This window comes from Solea solea, chromosome 21 (genome assembly GCF_958295425.1).
Source record: "Solea solea chromosome 21, fSolSol10.1, whole genome shotgun sequence".
Classification (NCBI taxonomy): Eukaryota; Metazoa; Chordata; class Actinopteri; order Pleuronectiformes; family Soleidae; genus Solea; species Solea solea.
The window spans coordinates 6,659,997-6,679,207 of record NC_081154.1 but is presented as its reverse complement, the minus strand read 5'-3'; the positions used below and the strand labels follow the sequence as shown (position 1 = coordinate 6,679,207).

General features: G+C 39.1%; 2 protein-coding genes across 5 annotated transcripts; both read left to right on the top strand.

Annotated features, from left to right (window-relative positions):
• The first annotated feature begins 343 nt into the window (after window positions 1-343).
• rab3gap1 (RAB3 GTPase activating protein subunit 1) lies at window positions 344-13,161 on the top strand. Of its 4 annotated transcripts, XM_058620799.1 has the most exons (26): window positions 344-418; window positions 548-603; window positions 1,922-2,000; window positions 2,108-2,240; window positions 2,387-2,465; window positions 2,583-2,702; window positions 2,936-3,101; window positions 3,459-3,558; window positions 3,904-3,985; window positions 4,674-4,742; window positions 4,863-4,936; window positions 5,090-5,182; window positions 5,284-5,456; window positions 5,559-5,666; window positions 5,943-6,115; window positions 6,200-6,254; window positions 6,437-6,805; window positions 7,398-7,535; window positions 7,623-7,850; window positions 7,935-8,031; window positions 8,984-9,087; window positions 9,212-9,253; window positions 9,380-9,495; window positions 9,600-9,702; window positions 9,932-9,955; window positions 12,241-13,161. In XM_058620799.1, exons 1-26 carry the CDS (start codon window positions 401-403, stop codon window positions 12,472-12,474), a joined length of 3,033 nt encoding a protein of 1,010 aa, XP_058476782.1. In that variant the 5' UTR covers window positions 344-400; the 3' UTR covers window positions 12,475-13,161. The 4 variants fall into 4 exon arrangements, with proteins under 4 accessions (XP_058476782.1, XP_058476784.1, XP_058476783.1 ...); XM_058620801.1 differs by lacking the exon at window positions 9,212-9,253 and having other exon boundaries at window positions 365-418; XM_058620800.1 differs by lacking the exon at window positions 9,932-9,955 and having other exon boundaries at window positions 365-418.
• A 272-nt stretch (window positions 13,162-13,433) lies between these two features.
• On the top strand, window positions 13,434-19,082 carry galk1 (galactokinase 1). The gene is made up of 8 exons (XM_058620803.1): window positions 13,434-13,765; window positions 14,425-14,614; window positions 15,499-15,618; window positions 15,741-15,876; window positions 15,983-16,164; window positions 16,786-16,936; window positions 17,025-17,187; window positions 18,469-19,082. The coding sequence occupies exons 1-8, from the start codon at window positions 13,601-13,603 to the stop codon at window positions 18,541-18,543; spliced, it is 1,182 nt and encodes a 393-aa protein (XP_058476786.1). The 5' UTR covers window positions 13,434-13,600; the 3' UTR covers window positions 18,544-19,082.
• Window positions 19,083-19,211: the final 129 nt, after the last annotated feature.

The window sequence follows — 19,211 nt, the reverse complement described above, 5'->3', positions numbered from 1 at the left end:
AAGCATAAGTACAAATACAGAAGTTATATAAAAAGTCTATGTATTTACAAATAAAACTACTGTATATTGAAGTGTGTGAAATGTAAATTAATGTATTTATATTTCATAAATGTATTTTTTTTGCCAAGTAAAAAGTAGAATAAAAGAGATTTAAAAAGTAAAACTTAGAATTTAGCTTATTCATTCGTTTATTTAATGATAATTAATGATTAATGATAATTTATTTATTTACAAATCTTATAACGTCATGACTTGATTAACAATAACGAGAGTCAAACACTAGAGGGCAGCAACACGTCACGCAGCGTTCATAATACCGGAAACAAAAGAAAAAGAGTGAGCAGCTACAGGAAGTGGACGTACAAGAAATTGACAACAACATCAACAGCGGGACCTCGTCATGGCTGCCGACAGTGACGTGAGTTCACTTTATGGGTGTTTTTCAGGGGCCAAATGCTTCTGTAATGAGTGGCAGTGAAGTGTGAAGTAAATCGAATACAAAACAATTAATCTTGGTCAATTTTCAACGTATGTCTTTCTCCTGCAGCCCGAGTCTGAGGTGTTTGAGATCACCGACTTCACCACAGCGTCGGAGTGGGAACGGTAGGCGAACTTATCATCACTGCCACACAAATACATACACGAAGCAACATTTACAATGTCGTACTAACTGTCCTTAACCCAAAGACAACGCTTGAGGTTGTTAAACAAAGAAAAGCCGTTGACATTTGACAAACAATGCGACATGCCCACGTCATTGTGAACTTAATCTGAATTCCTGGCCTTCATAAAACCATAGGAGACAGCAACACTGGTATTATGACAAGCCTTTCAAAACATTTATTCGCCACATTTGACCATTACAGATATATGTGACGTCATTTTGACCAGTCGTAATCTCGTATGTATTCACTAGTATGAATTGTAGTTGTAGATATCTGTGACGTTATTCTTACTAGTTAAAACTACAGTTTCAGATGTCTGCAATCAGTTTTTACTAGTCAAAATGACGTCACCTTTGTCATTCACGTGTATGGGGTTTGTCATTACAGATATCTACAATTAAGTCACAATTCAAGTTTGAGAAACCTACGACTTCATTCTGACTACCTGAAACTTAAAGATATGTATAAACGACAACGTAGATATCTTCCATTGAGGATAATTAAAGATATCTTGAACTTGAGTTATGACAAGTCATAATGACATTGTAGAAGATATCTACAATATCCACAACAAAATTGTCAAACCCCATAAACATAAATGGCAAAAGTGATGTCATTCTGATTAGAAAAATTGCAGATATTAGTAGTGAATATTCCTGTCTAACGATTAAATCTGCTTGCCATAGCCCATGGCCCTTTTTCTCCTACAAAGCTGCACTGGGTAAACTCCCTTCATTACAACATAACCCTAAAATCAGTAAACAATAACTATCATAATGATAAATCCTGTTAGACGTGGTGGTATATATCTTCCTAGGATTTTATCTATACCTGGTAGAGCAGCCTTCTGCTTCCTGGGCATGGAAGAACCTTCAGGACACATTAAAGATGACTAATTTTGCCTCCCCTGAGTTAAAAATGTGTATCTGTTGTTATTCCTAAGGTGGACTTGGTTTTGTGTGTTTGTTGTCTTTTGTTGATTTTAAATGTGTTCGTTTGATTTGTTCCTTGTATAATTTGTACTTCGGTATTGTGAATTGTCTTGGTTTTAACCTCAAGGGGACTTCCTGTTCAAATATAGATTAAATTAAAATGTAAAGACTGCAACCACAGAAAGTTTGGAAGTTTGTATTTGTTTATTTGTATGTAATGTAATTTCAATGGTATAGGGTTTCATGTCAAGTTAATTCCGTCTTATTCGTGTAATTAAACCAATCCCTGCTACTGGTGACACCAAGTCTTTTGTCTCCATGAAGGTTTGTGTCAAGAATCGAGGAAGTGCTTAATGACTGGAAGCTGATTGGTAATTCTGCAGGACGGTTGCCCGTAGAAAAGGTGTGCTGCTCCTATTAAGCCTCAAATATTCAACAGAGCAACAACATTATGCTGCCAGTTGTTGTTTTTTCATCTGCCCTCCATGACCAAACATTGTTTGATTACAGGGTGAATACAACAGATGCTCCTGGGGCGAGAAAGCTCAAGAAATAAATTTCGCTGACTTTAAGTTCTTAATAACTCACTACTTCCTGATAGAAGAACAGGAGACGAACGATGAGAAGGACAAGCATGAGGAAGGTATGACCTTGACTTGAGTGCTCTTTAACATGTAGTTTACATAATAGAGTTATCAGCCATGTTTTAGGATTTGCATTTTAGTTTAATATTCCACTGAGAGAGTGCAGAGCTCAGCATTTGACATGGCTCACTTCTTCACTGTGCAGATGCCTTCCCCTTGGCAATGCAGGACCTTCTGTGTATGAATAATGATTTCCCTCCTCGAGCCCACTGTCTGGTCAGATGGTGAGTTCTGTCAGCCATTGCCATTTTGTTTTCTGCCATATATCATTAGATTATTATCAGTGCAATAATGTAAAAACATGATTTTGATGTTTTGATGTCATTCCTCTGTGGTGACAGGTATGGTGTACGAGAATTTGTGGTCATCACCCCTGGAACTAACTGTGAGGCCGTCATCAGCGAGTCAAAATGCAATCTGCTCCACAGCTCCATCTCCATTTCTCTGGCCAACAGTGGCTGGTGAGTGACTTAACTGTGTGACTGATTGTCTTATAGATGTAAACCACTTTAGGTTCTGTGTACCAGGTCTTGATTTGGGCATCACGATAACATAATATGTCATATTGTGTCATGAAGCAGGCTCTGAAAAACTACAGAGATCAAAACTAAAAAGGAGCAGTAGCAAAGAGATACAAAACACTGAATTATTTATTCATAATAATACCTTTTCCTCTGTATCTGTCTGCTTTCAGCCAGGTCCCAGTGTTTGTTCAGATCCAGCAGAAGTGGAGGAAGATGTATGCCGGCGAGTGTCAGGGACCAGGTGTGCGCACTGACTTTGAGATGGTCCACCTCCGGAAGGTGCCGAGTCAGTACAACCACCTGTCTGGCCTGCTTGACATCTTCAAGTCTAAGATAGTAAGTGGTATGGTGCAAGACACACCTGACGTGTCTGATATACAGTGTCATACAGCTCTAACTCGGTGTAATGCTCTTTGATATAGGCATCCACTCATGCAGGGGCAAGTAACAAGACTGATTGCCTATAAAAGCAAATTGAGTTTGTTTTCATGAGTCAACAACATTGATTTAATATTCCAATTAAGGACAAGAATTGGATGAGAGCCTGAAGTCCATCTCGCATCTTAAATGGAGGATGTCCGTGTGTGTAGTAAATTGTATATATGTGAGGAAAGCAGTGAAGAACAGGGGGTGTTGAAAATGAGCATGCAAACACAGTAAACACACACAGTAACCTTATTCTTTTCTTCTCAGGGTTGTAACCTGTCACCTCAACCACCGGTCAACATTGCAATCCGTTTTACCTACATTCTCCAGGATTGGCAGCAGCATTCGTGGCCACAGCAGCCTCCAGGTATCAGTTATTTCAATTATCAATATTTTCAAATATTACATTCTCTCACAACTCTGTCATGGTATCATAGTGCAGCACAGTAATACAACATAATGGGTAAAATTGTGAACCAATTTTGACTATTATTGCAGTATCATTTGAAAATAAGAGAAACATTAATACATAAACTTCTAATTAACAAAGAAAAAAAAAATGTATGTAAATTATAATCTGTGCCAAATCAAATGTGCAGATCATCCACTGTGAATGATCAGCCGTAAGACAAATTACTTGTCATGTTTTTCAGCTGATTTTTCATTTGGTCTATGTGTATTTAAATTTTTACTTATTTCTTTTTTGTGGCAGACTTTGACACACTTCTTGGCAGTGAAGTGGGAGGAGTGGAGTTTGGGAAGCTTCCCTTTGGAGCCTGTGAGGAGCCGATCAGGTAAAGACCCAGGATTTCAGTGGGATTAGTAAATGTCAGTTATCTTAATAGGCATGTTCATACATTTAGCACTTCATAGTTTGGCTTACTTGAAGCTCTTACTTACTTCTAGCTCTTATTTGTACCCAAATGTTTAAATGCACTTATCGTAAGTCGCTTTGGATAAAAGCGTCTGCTAAATGACATGTAATGTAATGTAATGTAATGTAATTTAAATCTGAATCTGTTTTTTGTTTCACTAATAACCAACACTTATTATTAACCTGGTGGATATCACCTGATGCTCCAGGAATGCAGGGTTTAGAATTAGGGAACGTGTGTTTAACTCATACACTGACATGGTCTTGCAGTTTGAAAAGTGAAGCCTAGGAAGTTGAATGGACATAGCAGTTAGCCACTAGGGGGCGACATTGCTGGTTACAAAAAGATTACGTTTGAAGGGAAAGTCTGTGTGGACACCATTGTGAGTGACAGCTAGTATTATTTAATATGTACCAGGTTGCAGTTGACTGTGAATTTCCAGTTTCAAAGGCTGACATGGTGCTGGCCTCACAACAGGATGTTGTTTTGTAACTGGAAAACAACGTACATTTTTACAGTATATACGTTTTTTACAGTATAGTAGTATACGGTCTATGATTTAATTGAAGAGTATTTGCATATACAAATCTGTTATTTTCTCTTGTAGTGAACTTCATCTTGCAACCACTTGGCCTCACCTGACAGAGGGCATAGTCGTGGACAACGAAGTCTACAGGTGAGAGTTTGTCATAGATTCTCTGTCTGCACTTTATTTCAGTGGAATAAATTCCACTGCAAAGCATCTGTTCTGAACAAGATTTTAATCTAAGAATGCTTCCTTTGTGTTACCTGTCAGTGACCTTGACCCCGTCCAAGCTCCTCACTGGTCAGTCCGAGTCAGGGCGGCAGAAAACCCTCAGTGTTTGCTGGGTAAGATGAATCCCTTGGTGTCTAACAGGCAGTTTGTGTCTTGATTTGAGATTTGTTTGTTTAAAAGGTATTCCGGGGAATATGTACTGCCAAGTGAACTGCATTTAAATGCTGTTTACTTATATAAAGTCTTATTTTAATCTCCCATTGCAGGTGACTTACTAACCGAGTTCTTGAAGCTTGGTGGTAGGAAAGAATCAACAGAAGAAGTTCTTGGAAGACGAATGGTTGAAGACGATGGAAAAGGTGAGATCACGATTTCTCACTGTGAAGTCAAAAAGAAGCACAGCTACATTTAAAACATGGAGCTAACTAAACATTCTGTTTTTTCCCTTTTCTCTCTTTAGAAAATAGTGACATCAGCTCTGCATTATCAAAGCTAACAGAGCCGACAGCAACGGTGCCAATCTCTAAACTGTCCGTCTCCAATATGGTGCACAGCGCCAGAAAACACATCAGGCGCCACAGACGCAACGATGAGTCGCCCCTCAACGCTGATGTATTAAATTCTGTCCTTCTGGTAAGGGTTTTTCATGGGGACTTTTTTTTTTTTTTTTAATAAGTATCATTTCCACAGAAAACAATCATGAAAATGGTTGACACAATTTCTTTTTTGTCTCAGTATCTCTTTCCTGACGCTGCGGTGGAGAAGTCGTCAGACAACAGCAAGAACAAAGCTGCAAAGATAAACTCTTGTGGGAAAGTCGACCAAGATAAAAACTCTGACTATGTAAGTCTGCTCTTTTAATACAAAGACACTTTCACATTTAGAATAAAAAGTGGTGATTAGATCATGTCACATATTGGTTGCAAAAGTGTCATTCTTACCATATAATCATTATCAAGTATTTAGGTTGTGTATGACTTCATTGTGACTTCACAACCCCTATAATATCATATTTTGTGATTATTCTGATTTTGTAATGATTTTCTCAGCAATATAAGCTTTATATAATCTCTATAATTTGCATATATAGTGTTGCCTACTTTGCACTTGTGTGTCCAGAACCTTTTCCTCCAGCTGAAGTCAGCGCCCAGTGACAGTCTGACCTTCCGCCTGGCACTGTGTGTGTGTCTGGTGAACTATAATCACGGTGGACTGCGGGCCGTCGCCCACCTCTGGCAGGAGTTTGTGCTAGAGTTGCGTTACCGCTGGGAAAACAACTACCTCATTTATGGGTGAGTCTCCTTTACAGATAAAATCTCTTGACGCAGTCATGTTTATTCATATTCAAACTTGACTCTTTGCTTCTCCCTCTGCAGCCTGACTGGAGGATCTCCTGACCTTCGCTGTTGTCTTTTACATCAGAAGCTCCAGGTAGTTCTTTATGTAAAAGTGTGTGTTTGTACAATAAAATGCTTCTAAAGCATTTCATTCATCATCTACTGCTTTATCCTCTACATGAGGGTTGTGGGGCTGCTGGTGCCAAGGGCTTAAATTGCACAAAGGATTTGAGTTTGGTATTCCGTGACTGAAAGATGCCTCATATTTCCGCACAGATGCTGAACTGCTGCATTGAGAGGAGGAGGGCCAGGGATGAAGCTCGCAAGCTGCAAGACGATAACAAAGAGAGAGAGCGCAAAGTGTCAGGCGGCGGCCCGAACAGCAGCCAGAGACCGGAGTCCGCGACGTTAACGGCGACAGCAGCCGGCTCGACGAAGGAGGTGTCCCCGGGAAAGTCCTGGGACTCGTGGAGCGACAGCGAGGAGGAGTTCTTTGAGTGCCTCAGTGATCAGGGGGAGGCCGAAGCTCAGCATAACGACGGCGAAAAGAACGGAAGTAAAACCAAACCTGAGGGCAGACTGCACCCTTTTAACAACATGACTCTACTCAACTTGTCAGAACCTCTCTATGTTCCCGTTACACAGGTCAGCGTCACTTTCACTCACACATTTACACACATCAAAATCTTTTAGATTAAATTAAGTATGCATTCAATATTTTTTATGATCATAGGTGTACAGTATACTATTATTATTATTATTATTATTATTATTGCTATTATTATTCAGTTATGCACCCGTTTTTCATGTCAGGTTGTTGTATTTGTCAAATTGTCATTTTATTTATTAATATATTGGTTTAGTTCATTAATCGCTAAGAGTTTCAGTAGAATTTGAGAATTAAGGACTGGGGTTTTTCTCGCTCACCTCTTGAGCACTTAAAAAAATTTACAGCAAGAACATCAGATAGGTGGAGTTTTGCTTAAGAAGTGCTTAAATATTATTTCAAGATAGACATGCACAGGGAAAACGAGTAGTAAATAAAGTAGTAAAACCTTTTTTGCCGTGTCAAATGTGCAACAAAAACGTCAGATGCTCCTCTTAAACTACATTAAACCAAGTAAATGTAAAAAGATGTTGAAAAAGTAGCTCAAGTAGCTCCATCAGCTCCTGATTGTATGTATCACGATTGCAATTGTCAGTGGAGGTTGCTGTGATTATTTTTTTTTTTTTTCAGGAACCTGCTCCGATGACAGAGGATCTGTTGGAAGAGCAGTCAGAGGTTCTGGCCAAACTGGGCACATCAGCTGAAGGTACACACCTGCGTGCACGGATGCAGAGTGCCTGTCTACTCTCTGACATGGAGTCCTTTAAGGTGAGGAATGCCAGTCCACTGTCAGTGCAGTCTACTTAGTTTAGGATGTATTTGTATATCTGAATCACTGTCCATGTCTTTTCACAGGCGGCCAACCCGGGCTGTGTTCTGGAGGACTTTGTGCGCTGGTATTCGCCCCGCGATTACGTAGAGGAGGAGGTGGCGGATGAGAAGGGTGACATGGTAGTGAAGGGCAGTCTTAGTCCCAGGATGAAGATCCCAGGCAACATGTGGGTGGAAGCGTGGGACACGGCCAGAGTGATACCTGTACGCCGCCAGAAAAGACTCTTTGATGATACTAAGGAGGCTGAGAAGGTATTTATTTTTTTCAACATCACTGAATTAGATTTTCTCCTGTAAAACAATGTTCCTGACTGGATATGGCATTTGTGTTTTTAGGTGCTGCATTATTTGGCGTTACAGAAGCCTGCAGATCTGACCCGCCATCTCCTGCCGTGCATAATTCATGCTGCTATTCTGAAGTTAAAAGAGGAGGGTACGTCACTGTTGTTTCGTTGCTTCTCGTCACGAGTGCCTAACATCTCCTTTAGAGCTGCAACTAATGATTATTTTCATAATCGATTAATCTGTCGATTATTTTCTCGATTAATCGTTTGGTCCATAAAATGTAAGAAAAATCTTAAAAAATGTTGAAATTACGATGTTCTCAATTGTCTTGTTTTGTCCACAAACCAAAATGATTAACTTTTAATGATTTCTTTGTTATCCAGAGCAAAGAAATAAAGAAAATATTCACATTTAAGAAATCTTGTATTAATCATGACAAAAGCTTCAAACGATTGTCGATTAATTTAGTAATCGATTAATTGTTTCAGCTCTAATCTTTTAATCCTCATAAAGTGTCTGGAAAACTGTGCCTTTGACAGTTCACTGTTTAATGTTGATGTCAAAATCATACCCAATCTCACCCAATTTAAAAAGACTAAACAGTATATTAAAAGCTCTAACCTGTCTAACAATTGAAGTATGTTGCTATATGTGAGAGCAGTGAGCTCATTAGATGGTAGTGATGTGTCCATGGATACAGAGAATTCAACCATGTCCGGTTTGCTGGTAGGTATTTTTTTTTACACGGACTCAGGTATAAATCACGATCAGATTCTTCCTTAGTGTCTGAAATCATGTCAGTGATTTTTTTTTTTTCTTCCAATATCTGCTTATTTTCCATTTCCGTACAAGCACATAAGAAACAAGGCAATCGGAGATGGCAGACTTCAATGACATAGAACCCCCTCCTACACATGTTATTTTCATCTTCACCTTGATTATTTGTTCTGTATATAATATATATATATAATATAATGTAGTTTGAGGTAAACACAGATTATTCTCTTTTACAGAATGGAAAAATGTAGCTTTAATGTTTAGCTTTAATCAACTCAACTTTTCAACGTTTCTCTCCTGTCTCTTCTCTCTCTCTCTAACAGAGTTGGTAGAAGATATTCCGTCGGTCAAGAAAAGCATTCAGCAGGCGATATCTCAAGCCTGTAAGCTGCTTCACCCCTACAACCAAGACAGCAAGAAGTTGGAGGTCAGTGACAGGCGGGGTTGGGATTTTAACCCTGTGTTCATTCATTTATTTGATTTATTTTTACCTTTTGTTGTTTAAATGTTCTCAAAAACACACCTTGATTAAATGTCACCTTGACCTGTAGAGTTGGTCGCGCATTAACCAGAGGTCCGTGCTTCATCCCCGTGTGAGCAAACCGTTTCCTTAAAACATATGGATATTTATATGGGCTTGTTAGTTTGGTGGCGGTACAGCATGTTTACTTTTAAGTGCAGCTCTTGTTCTGCCCATGTGACTTTTTTTCTGTCTGCAGGATTTCATCAACCAGCTGATATCCATGGAGATAGCCATCACCCGAGCTCGCTCACTCAAGGCCAAGTTTGCTGTCAATGACGCCGAGAAAGGAGAGAACAGGGATGAATTGGAGAAGTGAGTCGTGCAGTTTTCTGCTGTCCCAGGTCTCTGGCTGACCCCATGACACATGCTACCAGCTGCTGAAATCATATTGGTTGTTTGATTCTTTTATTTTCTAGGTTTGTGGGCTCACTGTTGGAGGAACCAGAGGTCGTAGTCATAGGAGCAGGTCAGGGCCCGGCTGGCAGCATCATTCACAGGCTGTTTGTCAACTCTCAGAGGGTAAGAAGTCTCACATTCTCACTCCTGCGGTCTGTGATACTGTTGATATCTTGTTTCTTTATCGTGAGGGAAATCATATGTGTAAGTGAATGGATAAAGTAGTTCCTCAGACCTTCTTGAAAACAGTTATGTGATTTTTTTGTTTTTTCCTTTTCTTTTTTGTCGTTACACTTTCTCCATCCGACCATGTGTTTGTGTATTTTTTCCCCCCCCTGCTGCTTGTGTAAAGCTGACTGACTTCACCAGTGATGAGGTAACAATGACCAAAGAGAACTTCACCTCCCCCCTTAAGTACAAGAAACCCCCCAGTCCCTCTACTGTTCCATCCATGGCATGTGAACAACAAACATGGAAATGCACATATATGCATTTATTTCAGCATATATGCAACGCTTCTGCAGAGTCTGCACCTCTTTTCAAATTTTCAGGGGTTGATTATAAAAGTCCCCTTTATGATTTATTTCAATAATTTCCTGGAATGGTGTTTGGTGCATGTAATGCTGAAAAGTGTTTTTTTTTTTGCTTTTCTGTTATTTAAACTATTACGTTAAGTGAGATTAAAACCCTATGATACGTACATTTTATGACTTTATATTAAAATGAGGTAAAATACAGTCCAGCAGCAATCTCTGCTTAGTTTCTTAAATCGATTAGTAGACAATAATAAAATGATTCAGTATTTAATATATACAAATGGAGTAAATTCTTAAACATTTACTTTCTGATGAGTCTTAACAGAAGTGTCTGTGTTTTATCTCCCTTTCCTCCCCTATGTCTTCTGATGTGTCCTGTTTTAAAAGGAGACTATTTTTGGTGACATGGAGGTTTGCACAGCAAAATATTACGTGTACATTTAGTGACGTGATTATAGTCTTGTTGTTGCCGTTTTGCTGATTTAGTGACTAGCTGGTGTTTGGTTCCCTGTAGTTCCAGATCGGCAGTCTCGATTCCCACTGTTATTAAACAGATAACGTAGCACGTAAAACCAAATTACTGTCTCATCCTATTTTTGTCCTCCATTTTCTGTCTTCCCCTGAGTACTGTACTTCGTCAAAAGTCTTGGTCCTTTGAGCTTTACGTGTTTAGTCCACTATAATTAATGTTCAACTTCTTTTTGTCCCTCACCCCTGAAACATGTTCCCCCTTATTTAAGGTGGTATTCAGTGACCTCGCTGTTTTTTGTTTTTGTTTTGTGTGTGTGTGAGCTTTTGCGCATGTAAACATCATATATGGGTTACAGAACACAGAAAATAAATCTATGGTTTATTACACATTGGCCAGGATAATCAACTCATGGCCATAGCAGAAAAACTATTTAAAAGTCTTTCTAGCAGGAATAAACCATAGTTTCTACTGAGATTATTCTGTTTAAGTGTAAACCCATATCTAGATTCCTGATCAACAGCAAAGTCTCATGTGCATGTGATGAAAGTTATGTTATAACTATGTGGGTCTATGAGTCTATTTTTATTAAGACATTATTTTATGGGTATACTTTTTGCCCTACTTTATTCAAGGATGTCAACAAAACAACCAAACAAAAGGAAACAAGACAGAATAGTCGGGAGACACAACATGAGTCAATGAATGTGCTGTGTTCAGCTCGACTACTACTAGCTACGATCATTTTTATAGAGTTTTGATATTTAGGCGTTGGTCACAAATAAGTTAATGAATGAACACTGAGGAATGTAGAAATACTTTTGGTTTATTGTGAAACTGTAGCAGGAAAGGGTGATATCAGCTGAGTAGGCGGTCCTTCACGGTCCATCACTGTGGCACAGGACACAATTACATTCACAAACGCCCTCGGATTCCAGTCTGACTGATCCGTTCTTCAATGTGTCTTGGATGTGTTTAGACACCTGTACCTAGAGGTTGTGATTGGATCACTCAGGATGGATTACTGGGTCTTAAGTAGGAGTGCCACTGACAATTGGACATGTTAACATTACCATAGTGTTGGCTTCAGTCTTTTCTTTTACTAGATACAGACTGATACAACATGAATAAGCCATTAAAAAAAAACATACAGTATAAAGTATTTAAATGTACAGTGTGTGTAAAGTTGCCTGAATATCCCTTTACCTCACCCTTCCCTTCCAAGTGTGTTGGAGAACCTACATAGTTTTCGATTAACATTAATACTCAAAAGATATTTAGTTTGTCCATTGTGAGTGATTTTACACTTAATTTAAGTATAATTATTTTATCTTAAATTTCTGCCAAATGAAAATAGTTTCACTTAAATTTTACAGTTGACAGTTGAAAAAACTAAGCCCTTCACATGCTTCACTTGTACCTTTTATTAGTATAATTACTATTGTAGACCATAGCACAAACAGAAAATTAACCTGTGCACAGGCTGGATATTCAATGTCTCCACAGTGTGGATATAAACAACCACACGTTTTCTTTTGGTTTTAACTGGTGCATCATATTTTTTGAACTACATGCACATTACACACAGACCTCACCCCCCTATGTTTCCCATTTTTCAAATTGTTGATTAGTAACTTCCCTTTCTCTCCCCCTCAGGCTGCCCTACTATCACCACTGGACGAAGACTCAGGCAGTGACAGGAAATCGACAGGAGGAAGCAACAAAGTGCCTGACTTCCCGTCTCCGGCAGGCCGGGAGATTCTTTTGCGAACGTGCGTCCCTCGGCCGGCGCCGTACTCCAAACCTCTGCCACAGCGTCTCTTCTGTGTACTGATGAGGGAGGAGTTCAGGCTGGCGGGGGCTTTCTCTTTGGACACCTCCTTCTTCTAATATCACACGTTTACACAGTATTTAATCTTACAAACCACGTTCCATTTGCTAAATAAAAGTTGCACCAGAAGCAGAGGATCATGTAGGGGCTACGTGGTCACGGATTCATAGGCTTACTTTCTGTATAGGAAAACACTTTCACTGCTCTGAATCTTGAGCTCAACAGAATTGATGTCAACTTGTGGCTGCAGAGGGCGCTGCTGCTCAACCAGAGGTACATAGTTCCACTTTAAAATGATTCCCAATTGCAGTTAATGAAAATGTTTTTGTGGTTTCCTTTATGTGAGATTTAAAATATATTATTGACAACATGCAAAGTAATACCATAAAATCAGGTCGATGTTTTCAAGTCCATGATATTTTAATTTATTGATTCCACTCGACTGAAACAGTTGCTGATCCCTAAAAACAAGAGAGCGTTTGCATAAATAATTATTGTTAATATATAAGTTAAAGAAGCTCAAAAATGAAATTGTGTAACTCGTATGTACTTAATCGCAGCAGCGGCCAGCCTCATTGCTCAACAGTTTGCATTCACTTCACTTCATTTCTGTGAAATTTACTTACTTTTGTCATGTTAAAAAATTGTATGTGTACTGATGTGACAAGTGATCTGTAATGGGTGCGCGGCAAATGTCAAATGTGGGTCCAAAATGTATGTAATGTAATAAATGCTGTTATCCTCAATCTGTGCTTCTGTCTTGGTCATAAACATCTAAAATCACTGCTGCTCTACTGTTAATACAATAAAATGAAATGTTCAGATTATGAAATAAGGGTGTGACTTGAAAGAGGAAAAAGCTTATAACGGAAAATATCATTGATTAATATAAATAAACTAAGGAAATAGAGCACTTTTTCAAAGTGTTTGTAATAACTGGAATGAGAAACTGTTGTGAATACTCCAATCCAGGAGAGGGCGGTAGTGCAGTGTTACTAAATCTTTGCCAACCACTATTAAACAAAAAGAAGTCAACAACCAGGAAGAAAACTTGTAAAACTTGTTCACAACAAAAACTTACACGTCAACTGTTGTTTTTTCTCCATTCCGGTAATATTTTGCACGTATGTCTCAGCCTCTCGGTTGTCGGTAGTATAATTCATCTTTTAAGTGATCTTTAACTCAATGGCCAGTTCTTTTCCAAGCGTTTCGGAGCTGGTGGCAGGTGCTCGGCATCAGTATGGAAAGGTGTTCGGGGAAGAGGCGCCTCTGGTAGCGGTGTGTGCTCCGGGAAGAGTCAACCTGATCGGGGAGCACACCGACTACAACCAGGGATTTGTTCTGCCAATGGTAAAACCTTTATACCCACTTATATTCACTTATGTGTGAGTGGTTGTGTTAAACCTGAAAAGTGCAATTCAGCTTGACTCTTATTCTTGTTGTTGACAAGACACTCCATTAAAAATATTTAAATACCCGCTAAAGTTAGTTTTAGGTTGGTAGTAACTGATTCCATGTTCCAAGGTTATTGGCATCCTGTACAAAATACTGTATGTAGAAGCAGGAGAAGAAGATATTGTGTCATTGGGAGTCTGTGTGTCATCTGACATGCAGTCATATGACACAGTGTGAGTGAATGTCAAATGTTCAATGCAAAACTGACTTCACTGCAGTACCACATTCTCCACTTCCTATGCTACCAGAGATTGTACTGACAGGCTGCCTGGAATGTAAACTTGGACACCATCACCTGGATCTAGAACATCAAGTCTGTTTGCTGCATAAAATCTATTTGCTTTCCTATATAAACTGTCTGAATGAACAATGAATCAAATTTAGTTTGAAAGACCCCCAGCAGCATAAGTCTACATGTTGTACTTGTGGAATAACATGATTGAGTTTAACAGATGAACAGAGCCTGCAGGTATGCACACAGTTTTCTTGTTTGATATATATATGTATATATATATATCACTCAGCTGCACTTGTTTGTTTGTTTTGTTGCAAAGGCACTGCCTCTGGTTACTGTGGTGGTTGGCAGTAAAACCTCTGAACAAGACGTGACAGTGGTAACGGCAACCAAGGATGTTGATGAGCCTGTTAGAGTGGACTTCAGCCTGCCCAGTGATGGATCACCGCTGAGTCCTGGGTCACCTAGTTGGGCAAACTATGTGAAGGGTGTTATCCATCATTACAGGGGTAAACAAAAGAACAATGGCTGCATCCACAACTCAAAAAATCCACCGTAATTATTATTTTTACTTAAAAAAACGTAAAACAATTATGGCCAAAGGTATTAAAACTGTAGTGTAGAGCTCTTAAATATAAACAAATGTCAGTTGCATTCATAACATTGTCAAATGAGTTGACACAATGCTAATTAAGCCTGTCTGCGCCACACGATTCCCTCTGTGTTTCTCAGTATAGCAATGTTTAGATCTCATGTTGCCTGGCGACAGGAAGTGATTTTATTTACATCAAGATAGAAAGAGCAGCAACATTGCGCGAGTAAAGTGAGGCGGCTTCTGTTGCATGAAAAACCCAGTTCAGCAGTTTGAAGGGATAAATGCTCTCTTGGTCATATCTGATAGTATTGCCTGACTTCATATTTATATATTTTTATATTTATTTATTTATTTCGGTCATGACATTTAGATCACTCATCACATAACAGTGCAGTTCACACAATATACATAACCGAAAGGGAATGCGGGAGAAGCAAAGCTTAACTAGTCCCGCCCCCATTATCATCATACATTTCGTTTCCTTTTTTTTTTTTTTTTTTTTTTTTTTTTTATGACATTTTGACAAGGAAAACATGTTTCAGCATCCGATAGAACTCAGAGATATAGTCTAGCTCTAGACAGTCAACTTCTGATGAAGAACGCAGACCAAATAGAGGCAGAATAATATCAGCAGCAACAAAAATCACCTAAAAGCTTTAAATCCTCACTACTGAAAGTAAATGAGAGTAGACACACAGCAGATAATTGTTAATCTCGGTATTATCTTATCTTGCGTTGTTTTTTGCAAAACATGACATTGATGTAATGTGTATTATCGCTGTGTTTTGTTTGCCTCAGCACCTCCTGTCCCAGGTTTCAGGGCAGTGATAGCCAGCAGTGTCCCTCTGGGAGGAGGCCTGTCCAGCTCTGCCTCTCTGGAGGTGGCTGTCTACACATTCCTGCAGCAACTCAAGCCAGGTCAAAGTCACAGACTACAATCACTCTGACAGTCAGTCACTGAGGAATCTGTGTTGCAGTATATTAAAGGTTGTGGATCTACAGGTGCAGTATATGAGCATTTATTTGCCCTGTTTCCATAGATGATGGAGAAAAGGTGGCCAAAGCTCTGAGCTGTCAGCAGGCAGAACACACTCATGCTGGTGTGCCATGTGGCATCATGGATCAGTTTGTGTCCGTCCTTGGGAAGGAGGGGCATGCTCTGCTCATCGATTGCAGGTAGTGTAAACATCCAGTGAGAGTAGATGACTTCAAATGTTCTCCACATTGTCTTGTTACACCATAAACGCAGCAGCAGAAACTCTACATATTTACATTAACATAGGTCACTGGAAGCCACCTCCATCCCCCTGACAGACCCAGAGCTGGTCATTCTCATCACTAACTCAAATGTGAAGCACTCTCTGACTGGCAGTGAGTATCCCACAAGACGCAGACAGTGTGAGGGGGCTGCGTCGATCCTGGGAAAGGCCAGTCTCAGAGACGCCACCATGAAGGACTTGGAGGGTGTGAAGTATATTTTGTTGATTATCTTGTACTTTTTCATTCTGTAGCTCTGCCCATATAATATATTAGCATTCAACTATTTTGATAGTTGATTAATCAGTTTGAGTGTTTGTTTGTTTTTGTTTTAACAAAGAAATAATTTGAACTTATTTTAAAATAATTTTAGTTTGAGAATAAAACAAGACATTTAACATCCATCATCATTTCAAGGTTTGTGAAACATTTTTCAACATTTTCTGACATTTTATGGACTAAATAACTAATCAATTAATTAAGATAAGATTAAACTGCCTCCTAACCTGGTTGTGCATTTTAATCTTGTATTTGAATCACATCATATTTCATCTTGTATTAGTTTATTATTTATTGTCCTGCTGTAACACAAATAATGCGCTTCATAAATGTGAATATGTCAGTAAACTGGATATCTTTGGTTTAAGGACAAAATAAAGTGGAATCATGTTGAGGTTTCGGAAAATAATTTTTTACCATTTTTTGATATTTTATGGACCTATGATGTATGATAATGAAAATAAATATCAGCTTTAGCTTCAGTAGATCAGAGTGAGAGCAGTTTCACTGACAACACTATATGTTTTTGTTCGTTCCCTCCAATTCCAGAGGCAAGAGACAAAATGGATGATGTTACTTATCGAAGAGCTCGTCATGTGATAGAGGAGATCGAACGCACCGTTCAAGCTGCTGAGAGCCTCAAAAAAGGAGCCTACAGAGAGTTTGGCAGGCTCATGGTTGAGAGCCACAACTCTCTCAGGTAGAGTTCAAGCAGCTGTGTCTCTTCCGAGACAGAGTGTTGGGAGACATTTAAGGAGGTGTTCAGTGACTTGATGTGTCTGTGTCAGGGATCTGTATGAGGTGAGCTGCAAGGAGCTGGACGAGCTGGTATCTGCAGCCATGGAGGTGGAGGGGGTATTTGGCAGCCGGATGACAGGCGGAGGATTTGGCGGTTGCACTGTGACCTTGTTGCAGGCCGGTGCCATTGACAAGACTATACTTCACATAAAGGTGAACTCACTCATCTCATGCATGCTCACTGTTACTGTTTACAAAAGACTTGGTTTCAGTGGAGAGACTTTCCTGGTTAAATTCTGATCAGATTTTTACTTTAACATTGAGGATATTAGCAGAGGTCGAGTGTGCACCTGGATGTGGAACAACCGGTTCTTTATTTGTTTTCACTTCGGAGAATGTCAGCATTGTCAGCATAATTCTACCCAGGTCCTTTTTCACCATTTTAACTTCCGCCAAAAAAGACAAAAAAAAACCTATGAGCTTCGTTCATGCTCCGTTCAAGCCTTTTGTATGTACATGTAACATTCTCCTAGTCCTGCTTTATGAGCACTTCTCCTACAGAACAACAACTCAGGGTCTCAAGAGCCCCCATACATGCACCTCGAGGCCAAGAGGGCTGAAACTGGAATAGCTGCTGAGGCCTAAACTCCCACAGGACCACTATGACAAACAGTGCAAACAGGCAGTAACTGCTGGTAACATAACCCCCGGAGTAGGATTAGATAATAAGAAAAGATGCACGTGAAATTATTGCCAGTTTTTTTTCAAAAGTCAAGCTCAGGTTTTGCTGAAAATAAGCATAGGAATTTTATTAATGTGGTCCGTCTTGTCACAAACTGCAGAGAAACGGCTTCAAACTGAGAGGGTAGTCACACTACATGTAATTAAATCACGTCAAATTTCTTGTTTTTAATTCAACAAAGAGTCTTTCATTCTGACAGCATTCAAGCATGTGTTGATGTTTTTGTGCTCTTAGTTTGTCAGAGTCTCTTGTTTGCCAGTAACTAAAACATCTGCACCAATATTAAATTGAGCTTAAACACAGTATTTAATGACCAGTTAAAATGACTATTGCCTTGTGCCAGGGCTGTGTTTGTTTGGCTTTTGAATGCTAGGTATTTAGTGCGTAATCTTATTGTTAAAGTTGCAGTAGCAAAGGAAGAAAAGGTAGAATAAGAAGAAGAAGTAAATTCACATGTGTCTTGGCAGCAGAGGAAAGGTGTCTAGTTGTGCAAACAAGTCCAGTCTTTTCCTCCTGCACTCTGAACTTCCTTCCTCAGACTGTGAGGGATGTGGTTATGGCATGAATTGTTCTGAAACTAATAAAGAGGGAGTGTCTAATTAAAATTTGTTATTCACGTGTACATGTCACATCAGTGTGTTTTCATGTTTGACTGTCAGATTTACTGATGATTCAGACTCTGTGTTGGCATAAAGCCTCAGGGGTTTCCCGCGCTCATTGTCTGCATGTGTTTGTTTTTTCTTTCTTAATAGGAGCGATACAATGGAACCCCGACATTCTATGTCACAACTCCTTCAGAGGGAGCTCGGACTCTCAGTCTGTCCTGACTTACTTCAACACATCAACCATTTACCACTTGATGTTTTTTTGTTTACAATCACTGCTAATAACATTCTAATCAGTTATGCAGAGTTAGAACTGTACTAAATCTGGGGAAGTGCCTTTACACTTAAACAAATCTCCCTTGTAACTTTATGTTCCATTTCAATGATGAAATACTTTTGCCTCTTGATATCTTGTAGCAACAGTTTTTAAATGTAAATGCAAACGCTTGATAGATTATATACTTCTATTTGACTAATATGAAGTGAAGGGTTAACTCGATGCCAGGTAGCTTAAATGAAACCTTCTGTGGGAGAGTCATGAGTGTGTCACGGCTTAAAAGATTTGCCAACGTTTATTTTACTGAGACTGTGGTCTGTTTTCAGATTAAGTTTTACCCACAGTGTCAAACTTTACACATCTTAATTTTCCCTGGTTATGTATGTCTGTCTGACGTGTTCAAACTCAAATAATCATGGTGTACTGTATGTGTTTTTGCATTGGTGAGAATAAAGAGAAGAGGTTGCAAATGATATAAATAATATCTTTTAGGTGTGTGGATTCATTTGAGCCCAAAAAAAATCACCACAATTATATTTATTTTAATCACATTTTTTAAAAATGTTAAGATTAAATCTTGCAAGGCAGTACAGTTGTAGACACCCAGTGTTTC

Coding starts and splice junctions, on each gene's coding strand:
- galk1 (XM_058620803.1), top strand. CDS start 13,601: ATGGCCAGTTCTTTTCCAAGCGTTTCGGAGCTGGTGGCAGGTGCTCGG. Junction 15,619..15,740: donor CCTGCAGCAACTCAAGCCAG/GTCAAAGTCACA, acceptor CTGTTTCCATAG/ATGATGGAGAAAAGGTGGCC. Junction 16,937..17,024: donor GAGAGCCACAACTCTCTCAG/GTAGAGTTCAAG, acceptor TGTCTGTGTCAG/GGATCTGTATGAGGTGAGCT.
- rab3gap1 (XM_058620799.1), top strand. Junction 2,466..2,582: donor GCCCACTGTCTGGTCAGATG/GTGAGTTCTGTC, acceptor CTGTGGTGACAG/GTATGGTGTACGAGAATTTG. Junction 5,183..5,283: donor GGTTGAAGACGATGGAAAAG/GTGAGATCACGA, acceptor TTCTCTCTTTAG/AAAATAGTGACATCAGCTCT.